This window comes from Vidua macroura, chromosome 13 (assembly GCF_024509145.1).
Source record: "Vidua macroura isolate BioBank_ID:100142 chromosome 13, ASM2450914v1, whole genome shotgun sequence".
Classification (NCBI taxonomy): domain Eukaryota; kingdom Metazoa; phylum Chordata; class Aves; order Passeriformes; family Viduidae; genus Vidua; species Vidua macroura.
Genome location: NC_071583.1, coordinates 19,299,921 through 19,312,936, shown reverse-complemented (window position 1 = coordinate 19,312,936; position 13,016 = coordinate 19,299,921). Strand labels below are relative to the sequence as shown.

Below are 13,016 nucleotides of genomic sequence, written 5' to 3'. Positions count from 1 at the left end.
ACCTCTATTTTTTATAGTTTAAGTTAACTGAATATTTTTTCTCCACATCTATGGACAGGAAGTTGGCTGTTGAACTAGCAGAAAGCATTTTCCCAGATACAATTCCATAAAACAAGACATCAATCTCAAATCCTATTGAAAATCTCATTCTGAGATTACAGAAATTCTTACCTGTACACCAGGTGCTGCTTCTGCTTCAGGAACAGGCCAATAAATAAACCAATAAATACATAAATCACCTGCTGGGTGTTAAACTGTAAGGCATGTTCAGCATGATCCCAGTACTGAATTCTGAGCTTGGCTCTCTTAAAGGAAGAGAACTTTTAATTACGACCAGCTGAGTCCCAAGTGGTCTGAATTAAACAAATCAAACCAATCTTTACACAAACTAAACTCACCTGTGCTATTTGGAATATGCACTCATCTGTTTTACTCACAGAAGTGACCACAGAAACACTTTCCTGAAAATTTTAAGTGTGCAGCCTGTTTCTGTCAATGTTGAAAACAGGATATATTTCATCACCCAAGAATTCATCCTTGTCTAGACAGAAGATTTTAATACAGACTGTGTGAGATATGCTGTGATATCTGTTAGTCCCCATTTCTGTTCAAATTTCAGAGAAACTCTTGTAATCCCAGTTTCTCCCCTTTACGCTGATGGGAAGAGATTTCCACCTCTTTTGGTAACTGCCTTCTGTGTGTAGTGTTATTCAGGTCACTATTTCTAATTTCCTTTATTTCCTTCATCTGCTGTTTTTTCAGCATTTTGGCTTTTTGAGGGTCTGCCCTCACCAAGCTGGAGGTCAGTCCATGGAGCTGGAGAATCTGAAATACTCTGAGGCTGGAGGGTTGTAGATTTTACTGGTGATGTGACAGAGAAAAAGAGTCTGTCTTCCTTTTCTATAAACACCTTTTTTGTTAGTGTTTCCATGAGGGATGAGATCTAAGAGGTTTATATACAGTTCCTTCATGAACCTTTTAAAGTGTTCATCCAAACTGTAGAGAAAAAAAGGAGAAACAAACGGAACATTTTCTGTTCTTCAGCAACTTCCAACATTTTTATTCCTTGCTTCACCAATTCTGGTAAAGTTAGAGAGTTTTATAACATGCTTTAGTACTGAAACAACGTGACTTCAAATCACCCTGACCTTACAAAATTACAACCTTTACTTAGATTTGGCGTTCTTTGCAAATACTTGGTATATTACAGGAAAGTAAAGAAAGAGGTGGGTATCTAAAGAAACAGGTGGATATCTGTTCATTGTACCAATAAAAAGGCAAGAATGTGCTGCTGTAAATGCTTTTCCAGTGAAGAAGCAGGAAATGAACTGTTTAGAGCAGTGTCCTTACACGGCATCCAGCGAGACACTGACAGCTGCTTAGGAAACATTACAAGAGATGAATCAAGAATCCTGACAGTGGAGAGGGGATTGCAGTGCTCTGCAAACAGAGGGAACACAGCAACAAAACCTGACTGCACAGCAGCTGTGAGCTCTCAGAGTTGCTGTTGGGATAAGGAGCAGGGAAGGATTTGGCCAGGAAGTCATTCTGACAGCCCTGCAGGAACCTGGGAGAAATGAACACCCAGGTTTTGTTTGTACAATTTCTAATTTGAGGGAAAAAACCTAAAAAAGCCCAATCTTAAAAACCTAACTAGTCCCTAATGTGAACTGATCTTTGTGTGTAAGTTGACTTTGGTTTAAAACAATTAATTGGGTTATGTTTTCCAAGCTTATGTCACAAGCTTCTGTGTTATAACAAATAACACAGAAATATTTTCAAAGGCATCTTTGGGGTGAAAACTTCAGAAGCATTTTACAAAAATAACAAAAAATAAATTACTTTTTAAATGAACAGCTACAAAATCCATGAACCAAACAACATATAACATTGACATGAGATGAAATATATTACACTAAAGGCCAGTTAATTACCACAGTGCTGTGAGGCTTCAAGTAAATTCGGAGGCACTTTTTGGCTGAGCAGTAGTCACTGATTCAGTGTAAAGTCCCAATTCACAGAAACACATGAAACAAAACTGCTAAAGCTTTCTAAGGTTCAAAATTCCTAAAAAAAAAAAAAAAGGAAAAAAAGAGAAAGTGCAGATAGGCAGATAGAAAGGCAAAGAGCAAAAAGAAAAAGCACCCAGGTCTGCTGCTTCCCTTCCAGGACTATGGAGTTCCAACACAGTTAAGGATTCACACAGCAGAGAAGAGCAATAAAACTCCAGGGACATGGGAAAACAGACACAAGGAAAGGCAGCAGCAGGTCAGATGAGAGCAAGTCCAAGGTGGAACAAATTGAACTGCACTCTGATTGAAGGGAGCATTCAGTACTTGCAGAATGCCAGGCAATAATACATGGTGTGTTCTGTGCCAGCCCACGTGGAATGGACTGAGTGACCCCAGCACCACAATCTGATATCCTCAAGATCCTCAACACCTAAAAGCTAAATTTTCCAGCAAAAAAAAAAAAAAAAAAGGAGGTACTGTCATGGAGGGATTTAAGTACCAGTGCATGAATAGGCTACTATGAAATATTGCTGTTAAAGTCCCTAACATAACAAAGAGGAAGACACTAAAGGGCAACTCCAGCCATAAATTACATATTTAGAAGCACTATAAAAAGCATTATTGACATTTAATATAATTAAATACACACATGTACCTACATGTACTACTGATAAGCATACCTAATAGAAGACTGTATTAATTCAGAGGTTAAAAAACGTAGAAGGCAGCAGTTTGTGGCACTCTTGTAAAGCACAGTGTGTTTTGGGCAAGAAAAGCACAGCACTGAGTGGTCCTTAAGAAATCGGGTCACCTCAATGAGGTGCAAAGTTCTCCAGCTGGAAGACCAGGTCTACAGCAGCATCCACATCTGGCACAATGTGGTCTGGCTCCACCAAGCCAGGCTCGAAGGTGAAATCCCTGTGCCCGTGGAACACGTTCTCAGTGACGCTGTCCCTGGCGGGCAGGGGCACCTCGCTGTGGGGGCTGTACACCCCGGTACAGACCAGCACAGACCTGCAGTGGGCAGCAGCTGCAGATGCCAGCTCGTTCTCCCAGCTGAGGCCAGGCTCATGGTCCTGAGAGAGCAGGGCAGGGGCTCTGCCTGCGGAAGCCTTGGCCTGGAGGCCAAAGCCCATCCCGGAGCTCTCCTCCAGGTAGCGGTTGTACAGGTTCGCTCCGTACACATCCGTCATCAGATTGTCCCTGCAAACGAGAAACTCGGTCAGCACTGCAGCTTCAGCTGTCAAAAGGCATCCTTACCATTTCCATCTAACAGTTTATTGGATACTTTACACCACTTTGTGTGCAATCAGGCTGACAGGGAGAAGTCCAGCCCCACAGCTATTTTATTGCACCGTTTTCATGAAGCGTGACAGGATGAAAATGAATCACTCTCCATATTGCAGACTGGGGCGAGGGGAGACAAATTCAAGGTATGAGCAGCCCATGAATAGCTTATTATATTGCCAAACATCTTGGAGATTCTGAAACAGTCTTTAATACAATACAGCCTTATCTTCTTCTCTGAAAAGGATTCTGTGATGTGGCAGCACATGCAGTAGCGTATGACCAACCTAAATGACCTCAGAGATAAAGTCTAGCTCTACAGTCTCTAACTGTCCTCTGCTCAAAGGCAGTTGGTGTTACACCAACTAAACCTAACAGAATAAACGCCCAGGCAAACCCTTTTTGTTAGATTTACACAGCCTATTACAGAAAAAAAAAAATCAGGAGAAATCTTAGTTGCATATAAAATACCTTTTGTGCTTCTGTAGAAATTACACATAAAAAGAGCAAAGCATCACTAATTTTTAAGATTAGAAATGTCACAAAAAATATACCATAGCACCAAGAAAGTTAGATGGTCTTAATGGTAAGAGTTGTGTGTTTTTCTTGGCTGGCATTTACACTGTGAGTAATTTCCTGGTGTATTTGTCAGGCTCAGCACACCTGACCCCTCAGCACAGAGGGTCTGGGATTTCCTGCTGTACCTGTGGGGCTCAGCACAGCTTACCCCACGGCATAGAGGGTTTGGATGGGCTGCTCCCAGCTCCTCTGCAGGGCCTGGGCCCGGATCAGGTGCTCTGCATACTGGTATGTCAGCCTGCTGGGTTTGCCCACCAGCGCCTCGTACTTCAGGTCTTTGCCAGTGATCTTCTTGTAAATGTTTTCCAAGCAAACCATGAATGTTCCATGCCCAAACCTACACAGATATAAAACCAAACCATGAATGTTGTGTGCCCAAACCTACACAGATATAAAACCAAACCATGAACATTCTGTATCCAAAGCTACACAGATATAAAACCAAACCATGAACATTCTGTGTCCAAAGCTACAGATATAAAACCAAACCATGAATGTTCTGTGTCCAAAGCTACAGATATAAAACCAAACCATGAATGTTCTGTGTCCAAAGCTACAGATATAAAACCAAACCATGAACATTCTGTGTCCAAAGCTACAGATATAAAACCAAACCATGAATGTGAATGTTCTGTGTCCAAACCTACACAGATATAAATTCAAACCATGAATGTTCCATGCCCAAAGCTACACAGACATAAAACCAAACCATGAATGTTCCATCCCCAAAGCTACATAGATATAAAACCAAACCATGAATGTTCTGTGCCCAAACCTACACAGATATAAATCCAAACCAGGAATGTTCTGTGCCCAAAGCTACACAGTTATAATACCAAATCAAATTGCATTAAGCAGAGATTTAAAACATCAACCAAGGCTTTTTATTTCATTATTTTTTAGGAATAAATTGTGTCCTGCAACTATCAAACTCCACTCAGCATGCAACATTTCTGCAGCTGGTTCGTTGAAAATTAAGTGCTGATTAGCTGAACAACTGACACCAAAATAAACACACATTACAGGGATGGCACAACAGATTTATCTCATTTTACAATTGCTCACTGGAGGTATCCTGGCTGCCTCAGTGTAGCCTGAAGCCATCACACATATATCTTTTCCAATGGGCTAATCAGAAATAGCCTCTGCTTCCAAAGACTGGTATCTGAGCAGATCTTTGACCCAGGACTGAGGCAGCAATCAAGTCACAGTAACAAGTTTCTATTTCAAATTACAGACAGGGAAGGGAGGGGAAACAAACCTATTAAAGAAGTACCTTCTATTGAAAGCAAAACCAAACAAAACCACTCTAAGAGGTCCTGGCACCTTGTTCTGCACGTTCTACTTGCTTTTTCTTGTGTTCCTTAAAGAGCTCACTGCATTGTCCTCAGCTCAGAACCACTCACTGCTTTCAACCAGCAGGGTCAGCTCTTTACCCTACCAGGAAAAGAGAAATACCAAAGAGGGACCTAATGAAAAGAAACAATAGCCTTGATAAGTTTTTTGTCTTTGAACCAAGGCTCTGAGGACCTCAGGAAAAACCTCTCTTTCTCCACTGTTCTGGGAGTGAAGAAACAGAAGGGTTTAGAGCTTAAAAGCAGCTTTTCTCTTGAGAACTGATTTCCTGGATGCAATAATGCAGCCAGCAACAAGGCAGCATTAGCTGAAAGTGCATTAGAGACGTTGCATTCAAAGCCAAGCCCCACTCTGAAGCTCCATCAAGCATTCTGTATTCAAGTGTTGGCTCTGGATCCTACTGGAAAAATGAGGAAGCCCCAAATAAATCCCAATTATATGAAGAAAGCACTTACCTTGGGGACTGTGCCTCAGCCACCCACATCAGGTCCATGTTACAGGCCAGCACGGGAATGTGAGGGTAGTTTTCCTGCCCATAGGGATTTCCAGGATAGCCACTTGTCAGCAGAACATCAATTATCAGCTGCAGGCTGGTCTCCCATCTGACTGGCTCCCCAAAGAGCACCACAGCTGTGAGAACCACAGGTACAGAACAGTCATGGAATGTCTAACACAGCACTGAGTCTCTGATACTGGGCCTAAAACTTGGCCTAAAGAGACTGAACAAGTCATTTCATATAACCAGGAACAGAACAAACAGTCGCATTAATTTAGGGGCTTAATATATCACATGCCCATTCATTCACAGAACATCTCAGAAGTAATAAGACCCCACTGCAAAATCTACAGGTTTAGGAATTTTATTTTACAGGTGAAGTTTCTCCAGAAATTACAATATTAACTTCTGAATTGTATTTCTAAGTCTTCCATAACTTATGAGTTCTCTGTTTACACACAGTATTTAAATACAACACCAGAGATGTTGATTTGTTCATCTCAGAACAAAATTTGAATATTGTTGTTTTTAAAATTTGCTTTGGTCTCCAGCAATAATCTGACATGGCTATTTTAAAATCTTAAGGTCCAATTTCTACTTTCCTGTAGTTCAGATGAGATAAGAGTGAACACAAGACCCTTCTCGTACGACAGCTGCATCCTGACTACTTGTAAGAACAACTAATTCTGAATAACGAACATCAGTTCATCCCTCATTTATTAATTTAACAATAGCCTGTTAAAGGCAGATGAAAAGGAAAGAAGACCTCATATACCCTTCAAACTTCAAAACCCAGTGGCTGAAAACTGCACACAATAAAAACCAGCTTTACAACACATGATGCTTCCAAATGAATGAGAGATGTCATTAAGAAGGAAATTTTTGGATTGTCTCAGACAATTTTTGAAGTGCCCAACAATCTAAAAATAATTTCTTAAAATAAAATACAATAAAATACAATATTTCATTTATTAATGGATAGATGCAGGTTATGAAGATAAATAAAGATAACTGACCCTCAATCTTGGGAAGCTCCACAGCAGATGGGGACTGCAATAAGAAAAAAAGGAAAAGTTTTCTACAAGATTAAACATCTCTTTTTAACAGAATAAACTCGAGCACAGCTCCCACAGCTGCCTCCTGTCCCTCCAACAGGAAAGGCACTCTGGATTGGTATACACCTGACATCAGCTCACTCAGAAACTTGTGCTTCCTCTCTGAAGCACAGGGACAGCAGTGACTGTGCTGTACCTGCACCTGCCTCCTGCTTCTCCTGAGCTGCCCCTGGAGTTTTTTAACTCCAGTTGGTAAAATTACTTGTGTTGTCATTTCAGTTGTTTAAATTACTTGTTTAATTAGTTGTTTAACTACTTGTGTATAGAAGTATGGATGTGTATTTTTCCACAGGAGTAAGAGGACTCCAGTAGTACCAAGATATTTGAAAAATAGTTTTTGAGATGTGTTTCTTTAACACTTCTAATAAAGAATGCACTGTATAACATGTAATATATTTGCTAAACAATTAAGAGTCTGCACTTCGTTATTTACTCTCTGTGGTGACAAACACTTTAACAGGTTCTTGACCTCCCCCATCCACATGGGTGAGGAGCCCAGCAAAAGGTGACACAGCTGAGTTATGGATTCTGTGTGAGCCAGAGAACGTCCTTGTTACAAGTGGGGGAAATCCACTTTGTAGGCTGGCCCTGAACATGAGCAGCACACCCAGCTATTCACTTCTGCTTTAAATTCTGCACAAATCAACTGGAACCACTGCACCTACTGCTGACATTTAAATAATGCTATAAACAGCAAAAGGAGCCCTTTGAGGGAAAATTATTTATCTTCAAAGCATTCATTTCCAATCAAAGCAGCCTCATGGGTTAGAAACAATAACAACACAATCAAACATTCAGGGAAAAGCTTATGTTATCTTCCACACTTTCTGAGGAAGCTAATCAGCTTTCCAAGACAGATTTTGCATTAGGTATCTGTATTAGATTGTGTGAGCTTTCCCACAACAGCAGGTCACAAAATCAAGGGCTGGGTTAAAGAATTACTACTGAGAGAAAAGAATTGTTCTTGAGAATGTTGTAATAAAACAAATAAGGAAGCAGAAAAGCAAAGTCAAAATACAATGTAAGAACAGCAGCATTAGCTTGGTAGTTAAATATTGATCCCTGTTGTGGGATCTCATGCAAGGAGCAAACAGAGGGGTTTGAAACAAAAATCCCCACTCACCAGGACGCTGGGTCTTCTGTCATGGTCAACTGCATCGAGCAGAGGGCGTTTCTCCCGCAGGGTGTCAATGGTGATGGGCTGGCAGAAACCAAGGCTGGGGCACACCGGCTAAGGACACACAGCTGCTCACAGGAAAAGGTTTTCAAACTGCTCATTCCACCTTAACCATTTAAAGGTATTCAACTGACACATTAGTTAGCAATGAGAGCAACACCAAAGACAAATTTTCCTCCCGTGAGACAAAAAGATGATGGTCTCACTGCTGATAAATGAGAGACCAAAGTTCTTCTGTTTTGTTTTCAGTCTGCTCATCTACTTCTCACTTAGCCAAGCCTAATGAATTTTGACTGTTAACTGGAATGTTCTCTCAATACTTTTTTCTCAGTTTTGTACTTCAAATAGAGTTTATGCTTAAAAGTTGCATATACATTTTTATAACTTATGATTTACACCAACTTTAATGAAAAACCCACTAAAGGAAGAAGTGCAGAAGGGAGTTAATGGAAGCCTGAGCAAAGCTTATGCAAAAGTTAAGGTTATTAAGTTACAGTTTGAAATTTTGATACCACCATGATATCAATGTAATTCAAGTTCTTTGGGCACTTAGTATAAAACCACATTCAAAACATAAATTTGGCACCATACTAGGAACTATCATTACTATTTATTACTGCATTAGTAGGGTTGAAATATTTGATTTTCACTTCATCCATAGGATCCCCTGAACCTGATTAAGGAAACCACTTTGACAGAAAGTTGTGGGGTTTTTTAAACTCTTGTTTTAAAGATACTCTTGAGCAATATCAAGAAGGGGTCCTTGTCCAGATACCAGGACACATTTTTCATGATAACGCTTGAACATCCGCAGAGGACTGTGTGACATCATCACTTGATCTTGGGAAATCTGTTTGGGATTTAAAAACAAAAGGAGTCTGTTGTTTTTCAAAGAAGTTGTTTATACATAGATTCAATTAACAGATGTGACTGATTCCAGGAATTACATAACAATCAGCATTTTCTCCTTTCACAAATGATGTATCGATAATATGCCAGAAAAAAATACCTTACTGACAAATTATCATACATCTCCCTTTCAGCTTCCAGCTCAATTCAACATGAACAAGCCTTTCTCTCCTGGTTTTATAAAATCACCAAATTAATTTGGAAGCAAACAGGGAAGGAGAATCAGAACTGGTTCCAATTGTGGGCATTTTGCTAAACTGCAGCTGTGATTTAATTGTACCAGATTATCACCTTCTTTTAGTTTACATATCCCCACCCCTTCAACAGGACAGGTAGTAACCAGTAAGACTATTATTCTGGAAAGATGCTCCTGTGGATCCCTACTTACCATCTTTCCAAAGAAATACCTTTAGCTTTACTATTGGAAAACCAGTGCCTTTACCAGTAGAAAAGCCATTAGCTTCGGACAGCACTTTTTACTTTCAGCAAAGCATGTCAGGGGGCTTAAGGGAAAAGCAGACCTGGTGAACTGAGCAGCATTTACTGGAAGATAATACACCTGACACATTCAACATGCTAATGAAATAAATGGGATTTAGGTGACTCACTGGAACCCCCAGCAGGTGAGACAACTGGTCAGCTTTTTTCTGGCGCAGGCAGTCGCCGGCGTTGGTGACAAAGACCACGGGCACCAGGAACTGTCCCTGAGGGTTGACCAGCTTTTGAAAGGCTGTTCTGGCAGCAGGAATGGGGGTCCTCCCCCGCACCAGCACCCCATCAATGTCAAAGAGAAACCCAAAGGATGGCAGCCCGCGGAGCTGGAAGGAGGGATGAAATCAAAGGGAACATCAGTTATGCCCGTCCCTACACATATTTAACAGAGTTTACAGCAGCTACAGCACCCTGAGAACAGACACCTCCAGTGAGAGCAGGGGATCTATGACACTGCACATCTTAATATGTGCCTTACAGGCACATGCTAAAAACATGCTGACACAAGGAGCACCACAACTCCCTCTGCCTTATGCATACAGACTCATGAAAACTATTTTGCCTTACAAATAATTCCAGACTGTTTCAGAAGATAGAGAAAAATTAACTTAAACTGATGCCAAAAGGTACAAAACACATGCCGCTGTGCCAGTGAGTCACACTTTAATGGCTTGACCCCCACAGAATACTAACAAAATATGCAAAAGTAAATTTTTTCAGCAGGAGGCAGGTCTTGGACACAAGTATTGTACTTGGCTGCTCCCTTACAAGGTGTTTGTAGTAAAACTGTTCTGCCTGCCTTGGAGGCAGTGAAGAGCTGGACTTGGTGAGCCCCGGCAAGGAGAGTGAGGAAGGATGAGCTGAGGGCAAGGAGCAGAGGCAGAGAGAGGACTGTTGAGCAATGAAACTGTTACTGGATCAGGCTGGAAAGGCACAGAACAAAACCTATCATTTCTGTCCCGAGCCTAAAGCAGAAACCTGGAACCTTGGGATTTGTGGTCGGTGATGAAAAGGGAGGGGTTGAGGGCCGAGGCTGAGCACGATGAGGGGAACAGGCACAGAAAGGACTGCAGCCATGGGACGTGGGACAGCCTTTGCTACCGGAGCTGTCTCAGGGCACGCCGCCACAGCCACCGTGTCTCCTGTGCAGGAGAAGGGCACTTTGCCTACTCAAGCAGCACTTTGTTCCAAATCACTTCTTCACCCACCACATTTTTCCTGCAGCCGGGCAGAGCACAGGGACAGGCACCGCTGGGAATGGGGCTGCAGCTCAAACAACAGCGGAAATCCGCCCCCTAGGCAGCCCGAGTTAATATCGTCAACACTGTAAATATATTGCATTCCCATTCATTCAAATTAGGCTGGGTTTCTGTCTTTACATGCAAGAACTCCCCCTGAAGCCTTCTCCTCCCTCCTCTGTAGAATCATCACCCTTTTAATTTAAAGAACAAAACCCCTGAAGTCTTTGTCTCCACATAGCCTGCGCCCGTTTCACGAGAGCTATGTCAGAAATAACCCAACTGCTGCAGAGATGCTACTGAAGGCTTGCTAATAAATGTATAGCAGTCTTCCCAGGCTTGAATGGGTGCATGAAACTGCTGAAACTATAGTGGTATTGGAATAATTTTGTAGCAGATGCGATTCTTTACGTTAATTTTGCAACATACAAATAACAGATGTATAGATAACAGATTACAAATGGGAATTTTACAGTGAGTAACACTAGCAGGAAGAAAAAGAAAGTATTAAAGGGGGAGAAAGCACTAAGGAAAGAACTGAACATATATATATATATATGTGATAGAAATAATGCTAGATAGAGGCAATGATGTTAACAGCTTTGTTTCCCTTTTGACTGTAAAGAAATTGTTGGTGACAGGAGTGCTGTGCCGCGCTGCCCAACCACAGGGACAGAGCCGACAGTAGTCGGAACGAGTTTCCCTCGTTCGCTCTGTAAGACCAGAGCACCCGCAGCCCCAGGACAGGAATTGCGGCCAGCAGTGCCCGGGAAATCCATCCCGGCGTCCCGGGGAAGCGACGATGTCCCCGGGCATCCCCGGCCCCGGGCACGGCGGGTGGCCCGGCCGCGCTCCGCCGCGCCCCGCGCCCGTTTCGCTTTCTCTGCTCCCCGGCCCGCCCGCCCCGGGCCCCGGCCCCGCTCACCGCGCTGTGCCCGCTCCGCCCGGCCAAGGGGCCGCACATCCCCCGGGGCGCCGGGAGCCGCGGCGGGCGGGCGGCCCCGAGCAGGGCGCGGAGCGGCGGCAGCGCCCGGCGCATGGCGAGCGGAGAGCGGGGCCGGCAACCGCCCCGCCCGGCCCGGCGTGAGCTCACGGGGCAGCGTCACACGCGTCACGGGCCAGCGTCAGCCCCGGCCAGCGGAGCGGCGCCCTGCGGCATCCCCCGCGCCTCGCCAGGGCTCCGCGCCCGGCCAGCCCCGCGCCGCCGCCGCTCCCCCGCGGCTCGGCCCCTCCGGCGCACCGCGGCTGGCAGCAGGGCGAACTGCAGTCAGGACAACGTGCCGGCCGAGGAGAGAACGATTTTTAAATTTAGTAACAGATCCGAAGAAACGTTCTGTCTGGTTCTGCCTGGCCAGGGGATGAAGGGACTGGAGCATCTCTCTTACGAGGAAAGGCTGAGGGAGCTGGGCATGTCCGGCCTGAGAGGGAAGCCAAGAGGATGGAGCAGGCTCTGCTTGGTGGTGCCAACCGTTCGGACATGAGGAGCTGATGCCCAGGAAGAACTTCTTCCCTGTGCAGCGACTGAGCACTGGAGCAGATTGTCCAGAGAGGGTGTGGAGTTGTCGCACTGGAGCTACCCCAGAAGTGTCTGGACAAATCCTGTGCCCTGTGCTCTGGAATGGCCCTGCTGGAGCAGGGGGGTTGGACCAGATGCCCCACAGTGGCCCCTTCCAGACTGACGCGTTCTGTGATTCATCTCTCGGGAAAAAGCCTAACATGCACAAACACCACAGTCCCTCAGCTCTGCACCCCTGCAGCTAGACGTGAAAGTGAGACAAGCAGCACAAAATGTCATTAGTTAATGGATACTCTGCAAAGCTCTCTCTGTTTATCTTGCTCATCTGCTAATGCAGATTAGGTAATTCCACTTATTTCCTAGTGCTGCCAACAAATATTCCTCAGCACCCCTCTGACTGTGAGGAGAAACTGATCCTTCAGCGACTGCACTGCACTCCCAGGACACAGAACAGGGAAGGTGGCCTTCCATCTGCACCACTGATGTGGTTGGCACTAAATGAAACACACAAATGCATTTCTAAGAGACAAAAGCAGACCCAAATCGATGCATCAGACAGAACAATTAGAGAGCTTAAGCCAGGATCACACACAGGGCAGAACTCTGAAGCAGGCACGTAAGAATACATGAAGTACTTGTTTTATAACCTGGATGTGTTCAGGGCTGAGGCGTCCCAGAGATGGTATGAGCCATAAGGCTGGCACCACACACACATCCCAGCACAGCTGCACACTCAGAGTTGAGGCAGAGCCTGCCCACTGCTCCATTCTCCAGGACAAACAGGATCCATTTCCTGGCTGTGACCACAGCAGCTTCCCCACCCTGACTCCACCAGCAAT

At 44.0% G+C, this 13,016-nt stretch overlaps 1 protein-coding gene across 1 annotated transcript; it reads right to left on the bottom strand.

Annotated features, from left to right (window-relative positions):
• Positions 1 to 1,044: 1,044 nt before the first annotated feature.
• LOC128813777 (haloacid dehalogenase-like hydrolase domain-containing 5) lies at positions 1,045 to 11,700 on the bottom strand. The gene is made up of 8 exons (XM_053989122.1): positions 11,587 to 11,700; positions 9,540 to 9,749; positions 8,760 to 8,872; positions 7,969 to 8,062; positions 6,747 to 6,780; positions 5,690 to 5,864; positions 4,027 to 4,215; positions 1,045 to 3,215 (listed from the first exon to the last, which is right to left on the bottom strand). The coding sequence occupies exons 1-8, from the start codon at positions 11,698 to 11,700 to the stop codon at positions 2,825 to 2,827; spliced, it is 1,320 nt and encodes a 439-aa protein (XP_053845097.1). The 3' UTR covers positions 1,045 to 2,824.
• Between the last annotated feature and the right edge of the window lie 1,316 nt (positions 11,701 to 13,016).